This window comes from Cyprinus carpio, chromosome A13, assembly GCF_018340385.1.
Source record: "Cyprinus carpio isolate SPL01 chromosome A13, ASM1834038v1, whole genome shotgun sequence".
Lineage (NCBI taxonomy): Eukaryota > Metazoa > Chordata > Actinopteri > Cypriniformes > Cyprinidae > Cyprinus > Cyprinus carpio.
The window spans coordinates 21,580,390-21,603,939 of record NC_056584.1 but is presented as its reverse complement, the minus strand read 5'-3'; the positions used below and the strand labels follow the sequence as shown (position 1 = coordinate 21,603,939).

The window sequence follows — 23,550 nt, the reverse complement described above, 5'->3', positions numbered from 1 at the left end:
GTCTAATAGACCAGTCAACTCTTTTCAAAATACTGTTTTATTTATGATAATTTATCATTTGTAATGCACAGCAACAAGATTAATGTTACAAAGAAAAAACAGGAGGGAGGTTTGAGTTGTGTTCAAAGGTGAGTTGTGTTCTTGGTTATCCGGCAGCAGCTGCACATTCACTGAAATATTCAGGTCTCTCGAGTCTTTTTAAAGTTTTGCGTAAAATTTTTCCATTAAAGGCATGCATGTGCCTGCAAGTCACTGATAAGAGACCCCTGACTTGATACATATCTGAGGAGCGTTTCAGGTGTGGGGATCAATAAGCTCTGATGCAGGACCAGCACAGACCCTTCATGCCCACCCACATTATTACTGAGGGGTTTTACAATGAGCTCACTGACAAATTGGGTCTGCGTGACCCAGTGAGTGACAAGGCAGGTTAAAGGAACAGACAAGTGCTAATCTAAAATCAAAATGCTGCCATTCCTTTGTGAGACAATCTACTACATACCTACTGAAATCAATACTATAGTGCTTGATATACTATGAAGCACGACCACACTCATTGGAAAAACATGTGGCAACATTTTTGCAAAATGATATTACCTTGCATCTTGCACGTTTCGCGGCACATTCAAATGTCTAGTGAGTGTCTCTAAAAGCACATTTAATTTTATCTAAAACAGATAAACGTGAATCTGGCAATGTTATATTATTGTTGTATGTTTTGCAGCACGTGACATTTAAAGTGAAATGTCCAGTGAGTGGCGTTAAAAGCATGAAAGTGAAATTTTTATTTTTTTGTGTTATTGGCTTTTTTTATGGGGTGCAGTCTAACGTGTTAATGCTTTGTTGTTGTTTTTTAAAAAAAAAAAAAAAAAAAAAAAAAAAAAAAAACATTATCTAACGTGTTAATGCTTTTTTATTCCACACCGCTCTGTCCCTTCTCCTATTAACGCTGATCATTTCCTGCTTTTATGAAGCCCCTCCCTCAGAAATACGCGATGGACTCTGATTGGTTAGCTAGTCCAGTATGTTGTGATTGGCTAAACCGCCTCTAGTGCACATCTAAGTGTCCCGCCCCTCACCTCAGAAGCATGTGCTCCGGTTGTATTGTAAACAATGGCGTTGTCTATATTGCTTATCAATTTGAGCCTGATTGAGACGCAGAGGAATTTAGTGAAGAGGATCGCGCAGAACCTGTGCAAGCACAGCTCTTGACGGTATGCTTTTTGTTTGTTGTTGTCTCATACTTTTAGATATGCTGTTATTTGTAAATGCCACTGCTTCTGGTAGCTTTTAATATATGGTTTTATCCTGATTAAAGCTTTAATACAGTACGGCAACCGCACATGCATCCATGTATAAAGCTTCTCATAGCTATGTGAAATTAAGTGTGCAAGCACGGCTCTTGACGGTATGCTTTTTGTTTGTTGTTGTCTCATACTTTTAGATATGCTGTTATTTGTAAATCCCACTATTTCTGGTAGCTTTTAATATACGGTTTTATCCTGATTAAAGCTTTAATACAGTACGGCAACCGCACGTGCATCCATGTATAAAGCTTCTCATGGCTATGTGAAATTAAGTGTATAAGTGAAACAGTTCACTGTTTTTTTAGCTGAACTGGTGATCTGAATGAGAGACTGAGAGAGAGAAAGAGTGAGAGAGAGAGAGAGAGAGAGAGAGAGAGAGAGAGAGAGAGAGAGAGAGAGAGGGAGACAGAGAGAGAGAGAGATGCAGAGCAGGGGGACACAAGGATTAAGAACCGCTGCTGATATCACAAACCCAGGAAATAGCTCATTGTAGTCCCTAGGAGCTGTTTTTGTAGGCATTAAAGGGGTCATATGATGATGCTAAAAAGAACATTATTTTGTTCCACATTCCACATATTTTGTTCCATTCTTTTCCACATACTGTATATTATTGTTTCTTCTCTATGCCCTGCCTTTCTGAAACGCATCGATTTTTACAAAGCTCATCGGTCTGAAAAGCGAGGTTGCACTGACTGGCCAGCTATCCAGTCCATTGTGATTGGCCGAATACCTCTAGCGTGTGACGGAAATTTTACACCCCTTACCATACTGTCATGCTGGTGTAACGAGACAAAAACATTAAAACCTATAAACGAGGCATTTGTTGCATCAGTGGGGACATAATTACTGATTATAATGACTTATACTGTCTTTTTACGCAATGCGTTGAATCTTGCAGCGTAACATAAAACCATGTCTGGATTTGTGATCGGAGAATTGACAAACAAGAAGCACTACTCTACACTGCTCAAAACTCATGTTTGAATCATCGCTGGTAAATTCTTTAAATATGAAAACATACATACAGACTGTGAGTCAGAATAGCCGGCATTGTAGTCTACTCTCCCAGGATCAGGAAACAGTCCTCCATAAAATGTGCTGCACCCATCTGAATATTTGGGTTGAACTGTTCTGGAACAGTGTTGCAAATACATCTTAACCACTGATTTCTAGTCATGTCCTCTTTTGGAAGGCCAAACAAAGTATTTACACTACCGCAAAGAAACACACAGCGTCTTCATGAGGTCATGGTTAGAATGCTTGGTTGAGTGCACTGAGCACTGCTTTGTGTACAGCCGTTACCAGGGAAAACTCTATCTCTATCACACCAACAACGCCTCCTACTGGCAGAGAATTAATTTGCATATATATGCTGCCACTGGACTATGGTAACATAAATAAATTCAACTGTATAACAGTTTCACTGCAATTCATGTTATAATGTTAGAATTAAAAACAATAAACATAATACATATTACCGTTGCACTTACATAGTAAATGCAGTTATTTTAAGCAGTTGTTGACATCCTATCTAAAACGTGATTTAGACAAAAAAAAGCAAAACAAACAACAAAAACAATAACTTTACCACTCTAATATGTCTTGCAATATCCGTGCGTGCAAAGGTTCTACACGATCCTCTTGTTAAATATCCTTGGGGTCTGAATCTGGCTCAAATTGATATGGCAATATTGACGCATCCAGAACTTGCTGCTTTGGCAAGGGGCGGGGCAGTACTGTAACACCGTCTAAGCTGTTCGCCAATCACAACGCACTGGGATAGCTAACCAATAACAACATGTTTTGTTTTTTGGAACGAGGGCCTTTATCAAACCCTGAACTAATCAAGCCATTTGTGCCAGGCTGGGGAGAAAGGTATTGTAATACTGTAAATTATGTGAAAAATAATGCATTTTTTGAATCACCAAGCATGAAAGCATGTTCTAGTATACCCCCAAAACAAAATCAAGACTTTGTAAAAGAGCATAATAGGACCCCTTTAATACACACAGCCGTAGTTCGCTGACAAGCTAAAAAAGTAAATGGCTTTCCCCAACTGCACATGATCGGTGACCTATGTAGATTCTCAAATAGGCCAGGCCACACAGTTTCGATTACGCTGTTCTGAAACCCTTGGAAAAAAGTGCATCCCATTCAGTCAGCGACGTGGGCAATGAACAAAACTCTGGTGTTTCAGCGATGACTCATCTGAATTGGCCACTGCATTCATACGCTCAACAGAATCATGTGTTATTGGTTATGAATGAATGAATGAATGATGCGCAGCACTGTAATAACGCATCTGTCTCTGGCTCAGCGCCAGTCAGCGAACACAGATTTGAATTTAGCAGCTAGCGATGTACCCCCCATCACACCCATGTGATTGTATCAAATATAAAAAAATATTATTCTGCTATTCTTGTCTTTTGAAAGCTGCATTCAAAATCCACTTGGCTCAAAAATCAGGTTGAATAGGCATGATGCCTCTGATCGTGTCCCTTTTGTGCAAAGTGTAGCAGGTAGTGGCCCAAGCTCCTGCTTATCTGATCTGGCTACAGTATAAAAGTATACAAGTTTCCTGTCTAAGACACTTCTCCATCTCGCTCTATCAGACCTGTAAGACAATATTTGGAAATATTGTAAAATAATTTATACATTTTTGGATATGAAAGATTATTGTTCATTTTCAGTAATTGTCATTTTGGGCAGTAACAACGCTATACACAGCAAAGCTATTAATTTTACTATTTCTCAGTGCATGTTAATAATGTAGCTTTTCAGTAAAGAAACAGTTTTATTGATTTACTGAAGCAGCGAGGTTGACAACCGCAACAACGTTGCAATATTTTAGCAAAGTCATGTGTCCTGTATTTGTGTCAGGATGAAAAAGGTGTCTGTATTTTGTGTGTGCTAAAGAAATTCTATGATATTTTCTCTGAAGCCTTAAAAGTCCATCCATTGGGTATGGCATGCTACTGGGACAGCGGCATGAATATAACAATCTTGTTCAAAGAATACTGATCTATATTTGTACTAATAAACCTCTAGTGTTTTTGTACATGTCAAAGTACAGAAGCAAGTATAAAGAGTCAGAAAGAAGTAAAAATTTATAGTTAAACTTGTGGTTTTGGAACAGCTCAAATAATACATTAATGCATTTATTAAATGTATTATTTAAATTCTCTGATCATATAAAGCACAAAGAAAGCTACTAGATTTGATGTGTGGAAAACTGCCACAGATTTTTTCTTTTTTTTTTTTTTTCCAGAGAGAACAGCACGTAGGTAGTTGTATGTTATAGCTGGTTGGCCTACACTCTTCCATAAAATATGATCAAATGCAGACTTCAATACATCTTTTGAAGATGTAGTCAAAGAAGCAGCACATTAACAACACGACTGTGTGAACACATATTGTTCGCTTTGAATTGCAATGCTCTTCAAAGGTGTTCAGATTTTTGAGGTGCAATGAGGGAAGCCACCAATGATATAACACTTTTACAATGTCTCAACAGTTCCTGTATTGCTGAGGAACTTGCTTTACCTGAAAAACACACATATGTAGTCACAATCAACATTTCATTAGTTATGGTTTTTGTTTTTTTTTAATCTTTTATAGTGTTATTGCTTTATGTATTTGTGTTTGTTATTGTTTTTCTGCTTGTCTAAAGTTATTGCTGGTTGTATTTGTCCATGTTGGACTTTCTCCACAAGAGCGCCCTCCAGCTTTGAGTATGAATGAAACAGACACTGCAGGAGAGTGTTGAGCGCTCCATAATGTTCACATTGATTTGGATACGAATAAAACGTATCTAAAATGATGTGACTATCTTGTCTCTTTCAGTTTAAATCTAGATTTATGGCTTTTGAAAACGTCTACCTGAACACACTTGCCCAAAAAAAGTGCAGGGGAAGAGTTTAGGTTCTTTTCTATGCCCATGCTACAGGGAGCCACCGCGGAGAGGTGAAAGAGCCACGGGTTGCCCTATAACAATACACATCTGAATTAAACTGAGAGGTAAGTATGTGGATAGAGTTGGCAAATGATACAAATCAATATAAAATGTTATAACTGGAGAATATTTCTAATGGTCTCAATGCAAGCTGTGACCCTTGGCAAGACAAAGCTCTGTCTCTGCTTTTGCAGTTGATAACAGTGGGTGTAATTATTAATTCTGGCACAAAAATCTCACAGTGAGACATACTGCAGTTGGAGATCTAAATTCTGCCAACTTAATTTTTCCCAAAAAGACATTGAAAGGGACATGTTGACATTTCACATGGGAATAGAGCTTTCAGATACTGATTGAAATCACATGGGAACTTATTTCACTGGTCAAACCTCAGCTTCCTGTGAAAATGAAACACTTGCTCATGTGGGCATAATCATGTTGGGTTTTTTTTTAATCTGCATCAAGGAGGTCTTTAAGAAAAGAAAAGGATGTCATAACAGTGTTAATTGCCTGATGGCACTACAAGAATGCACGCAATCCCAACTCTTCAGCAACTCTTCTGAAAATAAAATAGAATAAAAAAAATGAAATTAAATAAAATAATATTTGTTTTAATGATAAAAGATAAAACTAAACTAAGATAAAATAAGATAACTTTATTCAGGAAGATTTATACAAACAACATCAATCCTGAATGTCTCGGACATCCCATCAAAATATTCAGAAGTTATGAGTTACCTTATATAGATAAGAGAGAAATAGTATTGTTGGGTATGAGGATGGTTATAAGTAAGATGTGCATGTATTTGTATAGCTGTGGTTTCAGTTTTGCACCTGAAATAGCATCTTCAGTATGTATGTGTAACAAAAGGAAGTACATAAAGTACATCTATTTGAGAGATTTTAATTAAAATTAATGAAATAAAAAAAAAGTTTGTTTTTGAGATGTAAATATAAATGGGGTAAAAAATAGAATATTTTTGGATTGTGTTGAAATTGTTATTTTTTTGTTTTGATTTTTAAAATATATTTGGTTTATTGCTAAGACCATAATGAAATAGAACACAGCTGTTAATTTAATTCCAGAAGTGTGGACATGGAAATGATTGACAGATAACTGAACTAAACTAAGATAAAAATAAAATAAAATAAAATAAATAAATTAAATTAAAAATTAAAAATCAGTCCAGCAGTGCAGACATGGAAATGATCAACAGACAAACAAAAGTCAGGAGCAAGCAAGGCTAACTAAAAGTATAGCAATGCTAAATGTCTTCCAATTAAGAATGAACAATGGTGCTAAAACATTTGTCTTAGATGAAGGCGCCATCGACATATCAACGTATTTCAACATAAACAGGAGGAAACCATCAGTCACAGTCTAGAGTAGAGCTTGTCACTTTCTCTGTCCGATACGATTTGTTCTTTACTCTCCTCAGACAGGGCAAGTACTTCCCAGCGGCAGCACGAAAGTCTTTGCGGAGAAAGATGTAAAACACAGGATCCAGCAAACTGTTAAAGCTCAGAAAGCCTCTTCCTAACTGATAGGGCACAAACACAGCCTTTTCCCAAACACACGGACTGCTGTGTATCAGCAGTCCGACGTACTTCACACAGCCGATGAAATGATAGGGCCCCAGCACAGTGACAAATACGGCCACCAGAAGGGTGAGCAGACCCCTGATACTCCTCTTCTCCTCGGATAAAAGTGAGTTGATTGCCATCAGCGAGCGGACTGTCTCTCTATGGAGACCAACAATGAAGCTCAGGGGAATGATGAAGGACAAAAGCAGAGTAATCATCCTGTAGGTGATAAAACTGCCCTCTGATGGATACTTCTCGATACAAAGAGTGTAATTTTCCTTCTTGGGAAAGAGCTTGTTTAGTGCAATGGCAGGTGGCACCGCAATTAGAATCCAAATGCTGAGTGCTATCCAGTGAGCAAACTTCAAGTTACGGAGATACTTGAAACTGAGAGGTCTGGCAATGGCCAGGTGACGTTCTAGAGCAATGATACACATGAAGAAGATGCCCGCATAAATGCTAATGTAAAAAAGCAAACCCATGAACTGACAGCTCTGAGGTCCGAAGCGCCAGTGGTGTCCGTTGGCATAGTAATCTATCCATAAAGGCAAAGTCAGAAGTTGAATTAGATCTGCGATCAGAAGGTTGATGACATACACTGGAAGAACGTTCTCCGACTGGATGAGTCTGTAGAGCCCAAAGAGCGCCAGCAGGTTTAAAGGGGTGCCGATGATGAAGAAGATTCCATACAGGACGGGAAGGAAGATGCCATCTTGACTGAAGTCGATTCCGCAAGCATTTCCAGGGATGCTCAGGCTGGTGAGGGCACTAACATTGAAGTGGTTCTTCATTTTTTGCCTATGACAGAGTGGTATTGTGTTCTTTATATGCAGAACAAGTATTTCAAAACACTGTAGGGGGAATTTACTAAGAATGAATTGCAGAATTTTATTTCCCCAATTCACATGAGAATGCTTTTCAACTAACCATTCAAGGTATATATTTTTACATCAGCATCTGTGTTTCCTTTTAATCAAACCCATAAGATAAAATGTTTCATCAGTGAATTAATATAATGTGATGCAAGACTATTTCAGCACATTTAGTGCCTAGATAAACTCTATTGCGCTTGGTAAAAAAAAAAAAAAAATATATATATATATAATAAAATGTTTCAATAATATATATTAAAAAAAAAAAAAAAAGATTTACAAAAGTGGCAAAATTCTTCAGGGAATTCACCCTTAAATATTCTCATTAGGTTAATAACCTAATTCCAAAGGATAAATATGAATAAATCAGAAATGTATACTTACCTAATATGTTCTGATATGAAACGTGAATTTTTCACCAAGTAATTGTTATCCACAGAGAACTCAAATCACTTCATTTCCTACAGGAACTTGATCTCATATGATGCAGGGAAAACATAACAAAAAGCATAAAAATAAGCATATTTCAGTTTAAATGAGCTCAGCGCATGACTAACATGAACTAATATACTAGAGGAAATGTGTCAGGTCGATATGACGTAACTTACTGAACGGCTTAGCCAACATTTAACCAACACCCAGACCGTTTTTTTTTTTTTTTTTTTTTTTTTTTTTGCCATGTCGTGTTTGCCAGTAAATATAAACTGTTGCACTAGAATCTAGACAATTAATAAAAAATAACAACAAAACCAAATATGAGCCAAAAAAAATTATGATTATTAAATATTTACAAAAATATTTCAAGACATAAAAATGCAGTTTAAATTTTATTTTACATTGACTGATGCAATGGTCACCTTGGACATTTCTGACACAAAATGTGAATTTAGCATGAAAAAGTCAACTTTTTAAACCGTTTTTAAACCAACAGTTACCCTTACCACTGTAAAATGCTCTATATTAAAGGTATTGTTTTTGCATCAAAATAATTAGTTTTACATACAAAATGAATAATTATTATTCATAATTTTATTAATTGTATTAATTTGATTCATTTACAATTTAGACCTGGTTCATGTAAAATAAATAAGATTATTTTGAAAAAGAAATTGATTTGAAAAAAATATTAATTGATTTAATTAATGCATCAAACCCCTGCAAAGGTAGTGACATTTTGAAGCAGTAACACGAACTAAACATTAGAATTAATATTAGTGTACACTGGCATTTGAAAAAGCTTTATTTAAAGCTTTGATTTAAAGGCATGTGTTACACATAGGGACAAAGACTGTCTGTTCATGTGTCAAGAAATTGGCAAAGTGATGTCAAAGACATGTACAATGCTGGTGTCAGATAGTGAATGGCATCGTCTTCATGGAAAGCAGCTTGGCATGAACATGGAGAGTGAAGGGTAGATTGGAAGGGTAGATGAAATGAGAAGGGTAGATGAAAGCTTGGAGCATGTAAAACCAGTTGAAAGGTTTTTTTAGGAAGCTAAAAGCTGGCTCTACCTTAGATGTTCATAGCATTTTTTTCTTGCTGCCCATTACTGGTCACACTTGAGAGGAGAGATGATATACTAGAAAAACAAGGCATGAGGCACTGATGGTAACCTGCCTACCTTTGGAAATGGCATACATAATTCATACTCGCAAGCCAGGAAGTATAAAACTGCACAGCTTCTGTCTGCTTTTGAAGGTTTTATCAGTCCCCAGTTGATCTAGAATCTTGGTAACACTGTTCAAGCAGAATGAAGTGGCATTTCTTAGGGCTGTTGGTGAGTCCAGCCTGAGGCAGCTCCTCCAGCAGCCTCTGGAATTGAAGCAGATGTTTGACTCAGCCTTTGGAGTCGATGAATACATTGTACAGTTATTGTACATTTCATATGGTGATTTCGTGTGGGGGTCTTTGAATAATGTCCACAGGTCCTTTGAAAAGAGAAATGGCATAACCCGTTAAAGTCATTGGTTCAATCTTTAAAGAACACACCAACAGATAATAATAAATTCAGGGGTTTTCAAAGTTTTTTATGCCAATGACCCCCAAATAAGTTGAACATAAAATATCATAATATCATAAAATATAAAAACAGCTATATATTTCCACACTGTGAGAGAGAAAAAAAGTGCAATATTATAAATATATTTGTAAAATTATATAATTGGCTTTTATATTGTTACTTAAAGTCAATGGAAATTAATAAAAATGTTTATTGTTAATAAGTAATATATTTATACTTTTTATTACTTTCTTTTTCTACCCACTAGAGTAATTTAAAAATAAATAAATAGATAAATAAATAAAATTATAAACCTAAAGAAAAGCATTTTTGAAATCAAGTTTCAAATATTGTCCCAAAGCTGAAGTGTTATAATGCATTGTTTATTAAATATATTAACACATTCAATAAGCAAGTTAACAGGTAAAAAACAAATGCATAAATTTAAAGTAGATGTAGTAAAAAAAAAAGCCATTTGCTCACCACAGATTTCTAAGCAATTTTGCACACAACATCTCACAAGTGTATAATTGTCAGAACTGGCACCAACGACGTCCGACCTAAAAGCAGTTAGCTGTTCGTTCGGAGTTCATTCACCTCCAGATCAATAGGCAACAGAAAATAACACTAAGAGGAGTGAACTTTCAATAAAACTATCGATTTCTACACTGAAAAGACTTACAATATGTCAAGGCGCAGCTTCGTCGATGTACACAGCTTGGTTTAAGTGTCAGGACTGGCCAAATGCAGTTTGAACAAAATAGCAAAGCAATCTTCAATGTTCCCGGGGAGGAACAAACAAGCACAGTGCACAGCATCCTTCTGTCATAATCGTGTCCTTCACTCAATCAATACCAAAGCTTTCAGAGACTTTATAAAAAGCCATCGATGTCTGGAGATAATTCAATATCATAATTCTGTGGAACTTTATTTCCTCAGCCCAACAGATGCACTCATGCTATTAACATACATCTGTGATTTAGTACACAGGTAACTGAATTTTCTCTGTAATTAGCAAATCAATACGGTGGTTGCTTTCTGCTGTTGTAGTGAAAGGTCACTGGTGTGTCTTTGATTTGCTGAATGATTGAATTTACATGGATTAAAGCAATTTAGTAGAGGTTTAACATTCATCTGTGGCCAGACCTGTTAAATAAACCCATTGCAGGTGATCTTAATGCTGTGACACAATGGCCCTGGTGATTCATGCCCAAACTGTAAGCGCTCTACCTCCGGAGGTCCCATCTGCAGGGGCTGCTTGCATGCAATACATAAGAGGTGAAATTGTAGTTGATGCATGAGCACTCAGCGAACCAATGGGATTTGGCCTAAAGAAAACAGCATGACAAAATGCACTTGCAGAGAATTCTGCCTCCACATTTGTTACAAGGCCGCTTGCAAGATGTAAATGAAAACGCTGGCAGAGGAAAGGGCTTGTTCACGGTGACTTTGACATAGTGATTTTATAGGTATGCTTTGCTGGGACTTCTCATGTTGGTGACCCATTTTATTTGGTCGCTGTTCTGCTAAAAGTCGGGGTGTTCTAATAATTTTACTTTAAAAGTCTAGACGGAACATGGAAATATACTGAATCATTGAACATTTAACTGAATTACGAACATGCAGTAATGTCAGTCTTCAAGATCTAAAAACTAACTGTTAAGTTTTAAGATTCAGCTGTATTGTTATTTTACATTGCTTGACCCTCCTGTTGTGTGTGTTGTGTGTTGTGTTGCTTTTTTTTTTTTTTGTCTGTTTATTTCCTCTTGAAAAATTTTTCTCCTCTTGAAACTTTTTCATATTTAGCATCATGAATGTGCATGGAACGTTTTTCATAATGTCCTTTTTTGATAAAACCAATACATAATTTATAACTGAACTTCATCACAACAGGAGATTTAAGTTAAAGATTCCAAATTAAAATTCTGTCATTATTAACTCACTTTTATGATGGAAACAAATAATTTCCTTCTGTCTAAAACAAAAGGAGATGTTTAAGAGATTCACCTTAATTTGAAATGGAAAAGATCAGCTTGGCCATTCTGCAAGATAACTCATTTTGTTTTGCAAAAGAAATACAATTCAACATGCAATTCAAAAGGAGTTTGGAAACCACATAAAAGTAAAAGGGATGGAGGAAAGTTGTGATAGCCTTTATTCATTGACTGTTCTCGTTATATCATGCTGTCTGTTCAGGCTCATTCATCTCACTGGAATTACTTTCAAACCTCATTTTCTTTGTAAATGTCCTTATGAATATTTACAAAACCTTCAGCATGCATTAATGGGTTGTGGAGGACTTTACAGATTTGATATTTACAACTTCTCCAAATATTTCTAAGGAACTCGTAGTGCCTTGTTTGTTTTATCTTCAGAGGATGTTAATTAGAGTGTCCTCTCTGCAAATAAATGGGGGAAAAAATAAAGAAATTACTATAAATAAACATTGACAAATGCAATCTACACTTAAATTGCAAGTCACATTTAACATTAAACACACACATACACAAAATGTAAACTATAACTAATACAGGGGGGAACAAATTCATTACTCCATAAAACTAGCAAGAAAAAGAAGGAATCTACCGTTTGTCCAGTTGATGGAGAAATTATGTTGCACTTTCTAAAAATAGTGTGTTGAAAGTCAAACTCTCTTTCTTTAGAGAACAGATTAAGTAGAGAAATTCCAATCCAACTTCTGCTTTATGGCAACCAAATCCAACTTCTGCTTTATGGAATTTTTCATAGTGTCCGATAGCCAGTGTAATCACTGCCATATTCCATTGCAAATGTTAGAAATTAAGAGAAACATTTAAGTTAATGCAGTAGCTAACATTAACAATGTGGAATGTATATTTACATTTATTAATTCTTGTCAATGTTAGTTAACAAAACTTTATAATTTGATTTGTTTATACACTGTATAAAAAATTAACTTACCAACATGCCTAACAGGAATGTATCTAACCAGATGAAAACAGAAAACTAGCCACTACCCTGAAATGTAGATATTATCGTACTGATTTCTGTAATTGTACCAATATATAATGTTTTAGAGTCACAATGATGTCACTCCTTGAAGAATTATGTCATTACTCAAACACAAGCTGCAAAAACATTTGTAAATTCACTACATGTTTTTTAAATCAGATTAAAAGAAAAAAACTAAATGATTTCTGTCTTTAATAAACTTAAGTAACTTCAGTATATTACATAACGTAGGACATGTATGCATTGCATAGTATGTTTAACCTTGTGCCTCTTTCATCTGCTGTGATTAAAGCAGCTTTTTCCACCTTTAGGTGGAAATAGTCCTTCCATCTGCAGCAAAATGAAAAGATGCTGTCTACTATGTAGAAATGTACTGTATAGCTCCACGCATTAAACATGTACACACATGTACAACCTTGACCCATTTGAATGAGTTATAGACGCTACTGTCTAGAATGTGGGATTCTACTGACAGAGTGACAAATGACAGCAGCAGAACCTTTTTCATTATCCATGTGAATGCAGACTGGAAAATAGGACTACAGGTGATCAGACCAAATTGATTGTAGTTTCCAAAATGATAGACCTTAATCTAAAAATGAGTTTGAAAGAAAGCATTGTGCAAGGAGAGAATACCCTGCAATCCTGAGATTCTTACATGTCATCTACAAAGAGATTTACTCATCTTGTACTGAAAATAGACTACAAAAGAGTAACTGAAGTATAGCACTGGAGACGACTGTCTTGGCAACTAATGTGCTTTGTGCTACAGTAGGCAGTAAAATAAAGCAGGCTTGTGGTCACTTTTAAAAAAGCTCTATTCTGAGAGTGATGATTCAAAGCAAATTAACAAGAAAATTAAAAGTGTGTCTATATAGTACACATTCTATCCATATAGAAAATCTAAAGCCCTACTGTAAAAGATCCATTTGTTGTTGTAAATCCATTACTGAACAAAATCCATGAATCCCCTGCGGTTTGTCCTTTAACTTATGGACTGTGTCATTTTATTTTCTTGCCGATTCAAATACAATATGGCTGTCAATTTATTTTGAGGGATGTCCAATTTTTCAGACCTCCTTGTAATGTCAAATAAACTCCATATGGTATTTAGCTTTACTTGTGTTTGCTAAAGATAATGCTCTGCATGATCATAATTATTTAAAACAAAAGTAACATATTCTGCATTATTGGTTTAAAATAACTCTTGGAGTCTTTAAGTGGGTTGATTTGGTATATATTCTGATGCAGAATAATATAAATACTATGAGGAAACAAATTAACATATATAGCTGTCTAATGATGAAACAGTAATACATATTTAAATGTTTAAATCAGCCATGCCTGGTCACCCTTCAGTTCTAATTAAACAACAGTAACAGACAATGTATATAACTTGTATATAACTTGTGTATATAACTTGTTCTGAACTTATGATAAATGTAAATCATGGTCATCCATGAGGCAGAAACACATAAAGGAGAACAAGGCTAGTTACAACCTTATGTCTGTTTTACGTTTTTGGTATAATATACATTATTATGTTCACTTTTCTACACAACTAAAGCAAAATATGATAATGAAATGTAGAAAATGTAGCCTAGAATTCACAAAAATAACTCTTTATATATAAGCATTTATGTGCTTTATAAAATAAGCATTTGTGTAAATTTGACCCAAACCTTCATAACGACCAGAGCTGCGTTCAGCCCCGACAACGGAAACGGTGGTGTGTTGAACACCCTGTTCTAATGGCGCAAGAGTTGCAACTATGGCAGCTGAGAAGGCCATTCTTTGTGTTCTTTTTGAAGAATTTTCGGAGCCTGATGAAATTGGTATAAATACGTGTTTAATACTGCAAAATACGCTCAATGTTACAGTCACTGCTCTTGGCGTCCAGAATAAAAGAGAACATCCCAATCGTGTGAAATGATTTGTGGAACTGGATGAGTCATGTTCCCACTGCAGGAAGATGACCATCTCGGAGCTTCGAACAAGGCTCCCCTACCTTCAAGGGGGGCGCAGTCCCATTGCCGCGATCTGAAAATTCTGAAAGAACTCCGAGCGACGAAGGTCACCGCGAGTTCTCTGGGCCGTGCAATGTCCATGCTTGTGGTCCAGGAGCACCATCTCTGGCTGAGTCTGGTATAAATGAGGGATGACGACAAAGATCGGTTCCTTAATGCCCCTGTGTCCCAGACCGGCCTCTTTGGTGATGCAGTCGAGAACCTGGCCCAGCAGTTCTCAGTTGCACGGGAGCAGACTGAGGCGGTCCAACCTTTTGCCCGGTGGGCAGCTGCTGCCTCCACCCGTCCTTCCACCCCGTGGTCAGATCTTGCGTTCCTCCAGGTGCCCCTAGAGCAGATCTCCAGGCATGCTGTGGTTCACACGGATGCCTCCACCACCGGCTGGGGGGCCACGTACAACAGGCATGCAGTCTCAGGGGTTTGGTTAGGCCCGTAGATGCATTGGCACATCAATTGCCTAGAGTTGTTAGCAGTGCGCCTTGCCTTGAAACGTCTCAAAGGTCGCTTATGAGGCAAGCACATGCTGGTCCGAATGGACAACACAGTGACTGTTACGTACATCAACCGACAAGGTGGTCTGTGCTCCCGTCACATGTCGCAAATCACCCGCCACCTCCTCCTTTGGAGTCGGAAGGTTCTGAGGTCACTTCATGCTGTTCACATTCCGGGCCTGCTCAACCGTGCAGCCAACGAGCTGTCTCGAGCAATGCTCCGGGGAGAATGGCGACTCCATCCCCTGATGGTCCAACTGATTTGGAGATGGTTCGGAGCCGCTCAGGTAGACCTGTTTGCTTCTAACCTGTTGGCCCACTCGGACCTGGTTCCCCGAACTAGTGCTCCTCGCGACAGCCCCTCCTTGGCCCATTCCTCTGAGGAGGGATCTACTGACTCAGAGACTGGGCACCCTTTGGCCCCCGTGTCCAGACCTTTGGAAACTCCATGTCTGGTCCCTGGACGGGACGCGGCGGTTCTAGGTGACCTACCCCAGGAGGTAGTGAACACCATCACTTCGGCAAGAGCACAGTCTACGAGACACACTTACGCCTTGAAGTGGAACCTGTTTGTCGAGTGGTGTTCTTCTCGCCGAGAAGACCCCCGAAGATGCCAGATTGTGGTCGTGCTTTCCTTTCTACAGCAAGGGCTGGAGCGAAGGCTGTCTCCCTCCACCCTCAAAGTCCAGGTTGCCGCTATTGCTGCGTACCATGACCCCGTGAATGGGAAGTCTTTAGGTAAGCATGACCTTGTCAACAGGTTCCTTAGAGGAGCCAGGAGGTTAAATTCTTCCCGGCCCCCCTCTATACCCTCTTGGCGACCTGACTGTAGTGCTAAAATCACTACAGCAGGGCCCATTCGAGCCTTTGCATTCAGTTAAGCTAAAGTTTCTTTCATTGAAAACTCTGCTCCTGCTTGCACTGACCTCCATCAAGAGGGTAGGGGACCTGCATGCATTTTCGGTCGACGATTTGTGCCTAGAGTTTGGGCCAGCTGACTCCCAGGTAATCCTGAGGCTCCAGCCCGGCTACGTGCCCACTACACCCTTCAAAGACCGAGTGGTGAACCTGCAAGTGCTGCCCCTGGAGGAGGCAGACCCAGCCCTGGCTTTGCTCTGTCCCGTCCGAGCATTGAGATGCTACGTAGAGCGGACACAAAGCTTCAGGACCTCAGACCAGCTCTTTGTCTGTTACAGAGGCTGGCAGAAGGGGAATGCCATCTCTAAGCAGAGGATGGCCCACTGGATTGAGGATGCCATAACTCTGGCTTATCAGACACAGGGTGTGCCCTGCCCATTCAGGTTGCGAGCTCACTCCACTAGAAATGTTGCATCCTCCTGGGTGTTGGCTCATGGCGCCTCTCTGATGGATATTTGTACAGCTGCGGGCTGGGCGACCCCTAACATGTTCGCTAAATTCTATAGCCTTCGTGTAGAGCAGGTATCCTTCTGTGTTCTCACCTCAAATGGGTAGTGGCACCGAGAGGCCCCGGTTAGTGTCGGCTTGCTAAAACTGCTCCAGAGTGTCCGTACTGTAGACCCTGTTGAGATCCATCACCCTAGGCAGCCAGATGCGGCGAAACATCCGGCGCCAGGCCTTCATGATGAATCCGTGAGAACCGTGGAAGGCTGGGTTCCATATTGAGACCTAAGCGGTACTTGTATGTGTATAGTCCACGATAAAGCATTAGAGCCTGTGTTTCCCCGGCAGACTTCTGCCTTCCCAAGAGGGTTTTAATCACCTCAATTTTCTTCATATACACCTAAACGGATGCTATATGTGTATTTGCTTCCAAAAACTCATTTGGGAAGAATGGAGCTTCTGCAGCGTTCCAAGCGGAATGGGTACATTTTCCCAGTGTTATCCAATCTCACCCAGTGAGGTAGTGGTTTGACAGTGGTGAGTGGAACTAGTTGTTCCGAGCCCCGGCCTACACCAAATAGGGGCCAGGCGGCTCGCACAGGGCACTGGAAGGGGCAGCACCCATGGCGCTTTGGTAGGGATCCCAATTCGTTGGTCACAGACGTGACGTAGAGAGTGACAGACTGAAAGGGAACGTCTCGGTTACGTATGGTAACCCTCGTTCCCTGAAGGAGGGAACGGAGATGTCACGTCCCGTCGCCATGGTTGCTGTACCACCGCTGAGCCGCCAGGTCACCAGCTCAGCTCCTCAGCGAAAACCTGGTATGCATTGCACCTGCTGCCTTATTATACTCATGCTGTGATCAGCAGCAGCTGATTGCAATAATTGCATGCCAATGTGCATTGGCTCGTTTAGTTTACACTCGAAGTAGATTGGTCTATCGAAACGATATTCCAATTCATCGGTCACCGACGTGACGTCTCTGTTGTCTCCGACGTGACGTCTCTGTTCCCTCCTTCAGGGAACGAGGGTTACCATACGTAACCGAGACGTTCCTAATTATTGTGATCCAACATTTGCCTCACATTTCAGGATGAAAAGACAAACAATTCAGGTGAAGGATAATTCTCTTCTTACCTCCGAGACTGTGTTATGGTGTAGGCTATATAACCTTATTATTTTGTGAGTATTAGGCTTATCATTATTGCTGATCACTGTTGTTGTGCTATGTTTTAGTAATATTTAACATTTTATAATTAGAGGAGTATAGAAAAGTTTATGAAAGTGTCACTCCACAATACAATAGCAAAATATATAAATATGTATAGTATTTTTATGTTACATTAATCAGTGTCTAGCACAACTTCCTAAGGAAAGGATATGGACCAGAAGACATTGCAATTACTAAATGATATTTAGACAGACTTAAAGAAGTTCCAGATCTATACTTGTGCTCTTATTATTTCAGCTATTTTGCCTGTAATGTAAATAAACATGTGCAAACAATATACTTGCTCTTGTAAATTTATTTTGATGTTAATTACATTGTGTGAGCTGTCTCTTTAATACCATGTTGTTTATATACATGTTGCTGCTGATTGGGGTGACATTTTTGACACACCAACCGAACAAGAGAAAATGTATCTCAAACCCCGTTGCACATCGTTTCCAGGAAGCATGTCGTTCAAACCAAAGCAAAACGTTGCGCACCGGTTTGAGCTTGAACTTGCCCCTGGATACAGCCCTTGTGACAAATCTTGTAACAACTGCCTTTCATAAAAGTACTACAATACTCCATTAACTCTGAAATAACAATAACAAAACCATATGAAATGATAAAAAATGCAAATAATTAAGTGTTTAAATGTAATGATGAAAGTAGATAATTGGAGTTTAATAAAAGCATACCTCTCCCACGAAATCCAAAAAGGAAGAGGCAAGGTTAAGATGGGAAGTTAATGGAGACACAGAAACTGGGTCACCTGCTTAAAGGGGAAGACATAGATATACACTACAACACACAAGAAACAAATTTTTTTTTTAATAACACAGATGTGTGATCATAAACAGCTTGGAGTGGGATATATTCTTAACATGTAACGTTCTCTCACTAAATCATTACATGGTGCAATACACCACTGTGTGGAGATCCTGGCTGCACAAAGCTTGACTGAATTGTCCAATGAAACAGAAAGTGGGACTTATGCTAGCTAATATTGTGTAAGAGCCCTATTGTTTATTTTTCAGTGTTCACTATTCCAACATACTGAACACTACCATTTTGAACTTCAGTACTTTCTACTCAATCTGAACACCTGCTGTTAATACAAAGGAGTGACAGTTTTAATGACTAATGCAAAGAAGTATATATATATATATATATATATATATATATATATATATATATATATATATATATATATGGTGTGTGTGTGTGTGTGTGTGTGTGTGTGTGTGTGTGTGTATATATAGTATATATACATTATTTTGTATTTTATATATATATATATATTATATAGAAATGTATATATATAATATATATATATATATATTTGAGAAAAAATATATCACATTAAATCTTTATATATATATATATATATAGTATATATATATATATATATATGTATATATATATATATAAATATTTAATGTGATATATTTTTTTCTCAAATCTTTCATTTTATTCAGCTGATCTTTTTTTTTTTTTTTTTTTTTTTTTTTAAGGTCTTATCTTAAACATGAAGTGTGGACTTTTTCCTTGTTTTTAATCATATTTTTATCCCAGTTATTATTGTAGCTATAGCATTTGCCATTTCAGCCATTTCAGTCATATATGAAAAATTTGGATAAACTGTTTTGGTTCAGACAAATTATTTTTGGCTGAAGTATGTATGTATGTATGTATTTTATTTACTTGTTTATTTTTAAGTTTTAGTTTATTTTAAGTCTATACATGGCATATATTACATATTCTACTACTGCAAACCATCTGTTAGTCTCCAATTTGCATTCAAGAAGAGAACAGATTCTAAAACTGATTAAATTGTAAACATGCATCTTTTCATGTACAGGCCTTTGGTGTGGTCAACACCTCAGACAAACTGTGTTTGAGGCATCAATACAGAAAAGCTTTCTGCTTACCTCATGATTTCAAATCTTTATTCTGTTTCTCACAGCCCTTATTGACAAAAGACGTCGTCAAAACAGATGTTCTGTAGTGCAGCCCTCAGCTAATTTTATCTGGACATCAAACAGATGTATAATCATTATTGGAGGCTTTGCCACATGGAATGAAACACTGAAGTAAGATCAATTCAGTTTGAGCGAATTGCTACAAACAGCAGAGCTGTTTCATTTGTGAGCAGTGCTGAAAATTGCACATTTGGAATGGCAATAATTAAAGGGTGGAGCTTCTTGTGCAGAAACTGGATTTTTTTTTTTTTTTTTTTTTTTTTTTTTTAACAAGCTGGCCTAGTCATCCATTACTGGAAAATTGCATGCAACATAATTGTGAGCATTGTCTAATTATAACTAATTACATTTAATTGACTCCTCATTGATCAAAACGGTTCATTTTCTGTCAAAAAAATGTTGATAGTCACTCCAAAAAACAGTTTATCAGCCGCCGGCTTCCATGATTCTGGAATATGTTGTAAGCTGTGGTAACTCATCATCCATTTGCCACACAGACTTTAATTAACTCATAAGACCTTTGTGAGGGTCTGCTGCCCCTTTGTGAATTATGCACTGTTAGTGAACTGTGAACTTTTACATTTGGTGATGCTCATCATAAAGTGCTGAACAATTTACCATGAATTACAGTAACCAGCTTTTTTATTGTGGCTGAAGTCGACATGGCCAGTGGGTTCACAAACCCAAGGACAGGAGGTGAATCGCAGCAGGTGTGGTGGCACTATCCCAGGATCTAGGACAGTAGATTTCCTCCAGCTGGCCGAAAGCCTTTCCCCCAGGCCGCTACGCAGCCAGCTACCTGAACCAAGGTGAGACCCTCTCAGCGCTGGGGGGAACTTGAATCTTAATGTAAACCGACTCTTCTATAAATGATGGCAAGCGGCGATTAATCAAAATTTGACAATGTGTATGGAGGGGAGGCAGAGGTCAGGGGCTCTTTTTTCCCCTCTGTGCTTTGGAGACTCTGCCATGTTTCTTCTCACCGGTTAGTGAGTTACTCACTATCACAGCATCACAGAGCAGTGGCATTCACAGCCTCAAAACCACTGTTTCCTCTCTCCAGGTTTGAGGAAATACTGAAATACAACATTTACAGTACAACTAACACTTATGCTGTTTAATGTTAAAGGAATATTTCACACATAAATGTAAATAATGTTATTATTTTCTCATGTCATGTCCTTCAAAACCAAACTGCTGTTGTTTTCCGGTGAAAACAAAAGGAGGAATTTGAAGAATATTGATTCAGCTTTTTACCACAACAATGCTTCATAGTGGCCATCTCTGTCAGTATCCTAAAATCATCAAAAAAGCATCATTAACATTCACATTTATTCATATAGCAGTTGCCTTTATAAAAAGTGTGTTATATTTCAAATCTTATGAATCTTTATTATAAAAAAAAAAAAAACGTGCTCTATGGAAAACAACAACATACAGGTTTGGAATTGCATGAAAAGTAAGTAAAAAAAAAAAATAAAAAAATTTAATTTTGTGTGAATTAATAAACAGAAAAAACAGAAGATGTGTGATATTTATATATTGTGATGTTACAGAGATGATGGTGACTGCTCAGTGATCCTCTCTAATATTGATTGGAAATGTGGAGTTTGCACATGAAGCTTAATGAGGCAAAAAGTAACAAACATGTACAGTCCATTGAGCTGCATCATCCTCTTAACGCAATTCACACTTGAAAATAACACATGCAACTCTTGAATACATTTGTCATGTTAACTGGACAATTTACAATTTGCACTACAATACAAATATTTATATTATTTATACATTAATGCAGACTGTAATTTAGGTAACTGAATAAACACACATTGCAAACCTGGGTGTTCTCAGACAGGTAGATATGCAGTCAATTTAGTGGAACAATAAAAAGAAAACCTGCTGTCACAGTTATGGACTTCTGTTATCACTTAGTTTCCTTATTTGGTCATGTTCCTTTTCTTGTTTAGTTAATTAATTAGCCCCACACCTGTTTCTGTTTCCCTCTGATTACATTCTCTATTTATAGTCTGTGTTCTCCCTTATTCCTTTGTCCGCTATTAATGTTGTATACTATGTTTGAAAATTTGTGTTGGATGTGCCCTTTTCTCCTGTGATCATTAAAAGAACTCTTTATATATCTCCTTTGTGTGCTTTGCTTAACACACCAGCACGTGTTACACCTGCGCTGCAGCAATTTATATATATATATATGGTTATGGTTGGTCATGAAAAATAAATTAATTTAAGAATGTCTTAATCAACTTTAGATTTAAATACTGGAAACATACCAAAAATACTAATTAAGAAAATAATTGCAGTATGTTGTGCCACAAGATCAATCTTGGACAGTTATTCATAAATGAAATCACTGAGTGTTGGCAGATTCCTGTTGTTAAATATGATTTGCATTTACAGTCCAGTTGTACCTGCCAACATCCACAATTTACTATTATTCCATTATTTTAAGAATATTCTTTTTTTATGTAAGGGGGTGTATTATTTGGTGGCAAGTATGATACCTATTTTGTTCTTAACTCTATTCGATACCCGATTTAATTAACAGAGTCTCACAGAGAACAGAGATAATGAGACACTTTGACTCTAAACATACACTGTCACTAAAAGGTCATGCAAAGGCCAAAAATGCAAACTATCAGTTATATCTCCGTAAACACTTAATGGCATGACCTTTTGGGGAACACGTTCTGACATGTTTTGTCATATCTCATTGGTGGCCTGTATTTATCTTTAGTATGTTGGTAATATGCAGCAGAACAGCTTATGTTTCAAGGTATGGAGGGTTTGTGAGGAGATCTTCATGCAAAGACCCCACAGCAGCTAATCAACACCAATATCTTCATATATTTTTTTGGCTGGAAACACATGAATAGCTGCCATTAGTACACTCTCAGAAATAAAGGTACAACAGCTGTCACTGGGGCGGTACCTTTTGTACCTATAAGGTTCTAATATGTCCACTTTAAGTACTAATAAGTACCTTTTAGGTACCAAAATGGACCCTTTAGATACAAATATGTACCTTTTGAAAAGGTACCACCCCAGTGACAGTTGGTGTACCTTTAGTTCTGAGAGTGCAGGGCATAGAGATGCATGCTAATGAAGAAGATATTTACGATTCTGGCCCAGGAAGATTCCTTCATATTTCTCCTCATTTCCACCCTACCCAGCAGCAGCTGTTGCAATAATTTCCCAAATTGGCCATTGTGTGTTCAATTGCTTATAAGACACCTCAATCTTCCAACAGAACAAGCTTTGGCACAACCAGTATGCCACGTTTGACTCCTTCCAACACTGTACATATATCAAAACTCTGGAATGAATTAGGTAATGCACATAAACTCTTTCTGATTGGACAATCATGTAATTCTGTATACAACTGTTCTTCTGTAATGAATGCTAAATTAAAAATTTCTCACCGGCAACCAGCAGTCTCAAACTAAACAAAATATAGTAGGGATGCACTGATATTAAAATCCTGCCTGATATTGATAAGATGGAAAATAATTCATAAATGAACGATATATACTATTTTGTCTAAATACATTTAGAAACCTAAATACTATAATCAATCATCTGTGAATGACTGACACTTAAAAAGTGAATTTAAGCATCAAAACATTATAATGCTAAGTATGAAAAAATGGATATTCATTTAGAGATTTTGCTTAAAATTATGCACAGTTAATGTCCATGCTTTCAAAACAACTGCTCTGCTGTGATAGGAATTAGCTCACCCAGCCCCTCACATTGA

The 23,550-nt window shown here is 37.6% G+C and overlaps 1 protein-coding gene and 2 long non-coding RNA genes across 3 annotated transcripts; all 3 read right to left on the bottom strand.

Annotated features, from left to right (window-relative positions):
* Nucleotides 1-6,283: 6,283 nt before the first annotated feature.
* Nucleotides 6,284-8,276, bottom strand: LOC109104475 (G-protein coupled receptor 4-like). The gene is made up of 2 exons (XM_019117780.2): nt 8,100-8,276; nt 6,284-7,641 (listed from the first exon to the last, which is right to left on the bottom strand). The coding sequence occupies exon 2, from the start codon at nt 7,632-7,634 to the stop codon at nt 6,630-6,632; it is 1,005 nt and encodes a 334-aa protein (XP_018973325.1). The 5' UTR covers nt 7,635-7,641; nt 8,100-8,276; the 3' UTR covers nt 6,284-6,629.
* Nucleotides 8,277-8,887: 611 nt separating this feature from the next.
* Nucleotides 8,888-10,671, bottom strand: LOC122147280. The gene is made up of 3 exons (XR_006161549.1): nt 10,397-10,671; nt 10,198-10,311; nt 8,888-9,643 (listed from the first exon to the last, which is right to left on the bottom strand). It is a non-coding gene; the product is annotated as an uncharacterized LOC122147280 (long non-coding RNA).
* Nucleotides 10,672-11,870: 1,199 nt separating this feature from the next.
* LOC122147279 lies at nt 11,871-19,955 on the bottom strand. Its single transcript, XR_006161548.1, has 3 exons — nt 19,728-19,955; nt 18,495-18,571; nt 11,871-12,113 (listed from the first exon to the last, which is right to left on the bottom strand). It is a non-coding gene; the product is annotated as an uncharacterized LOC122147279 (long non-coding RNA).
* Nucleotides 19,956-23,550: the final 3,595 nt, after the last annotated feature.

Coding starts and splice junctions, on each gene's coding strand:
- LOC109104475 (XM_019117780.2), bottom strand. CDS start 7,634: ATGAAGAACCACTTCAATGTTAGTGCCCTCACCAGCCTGAGCATCCCT.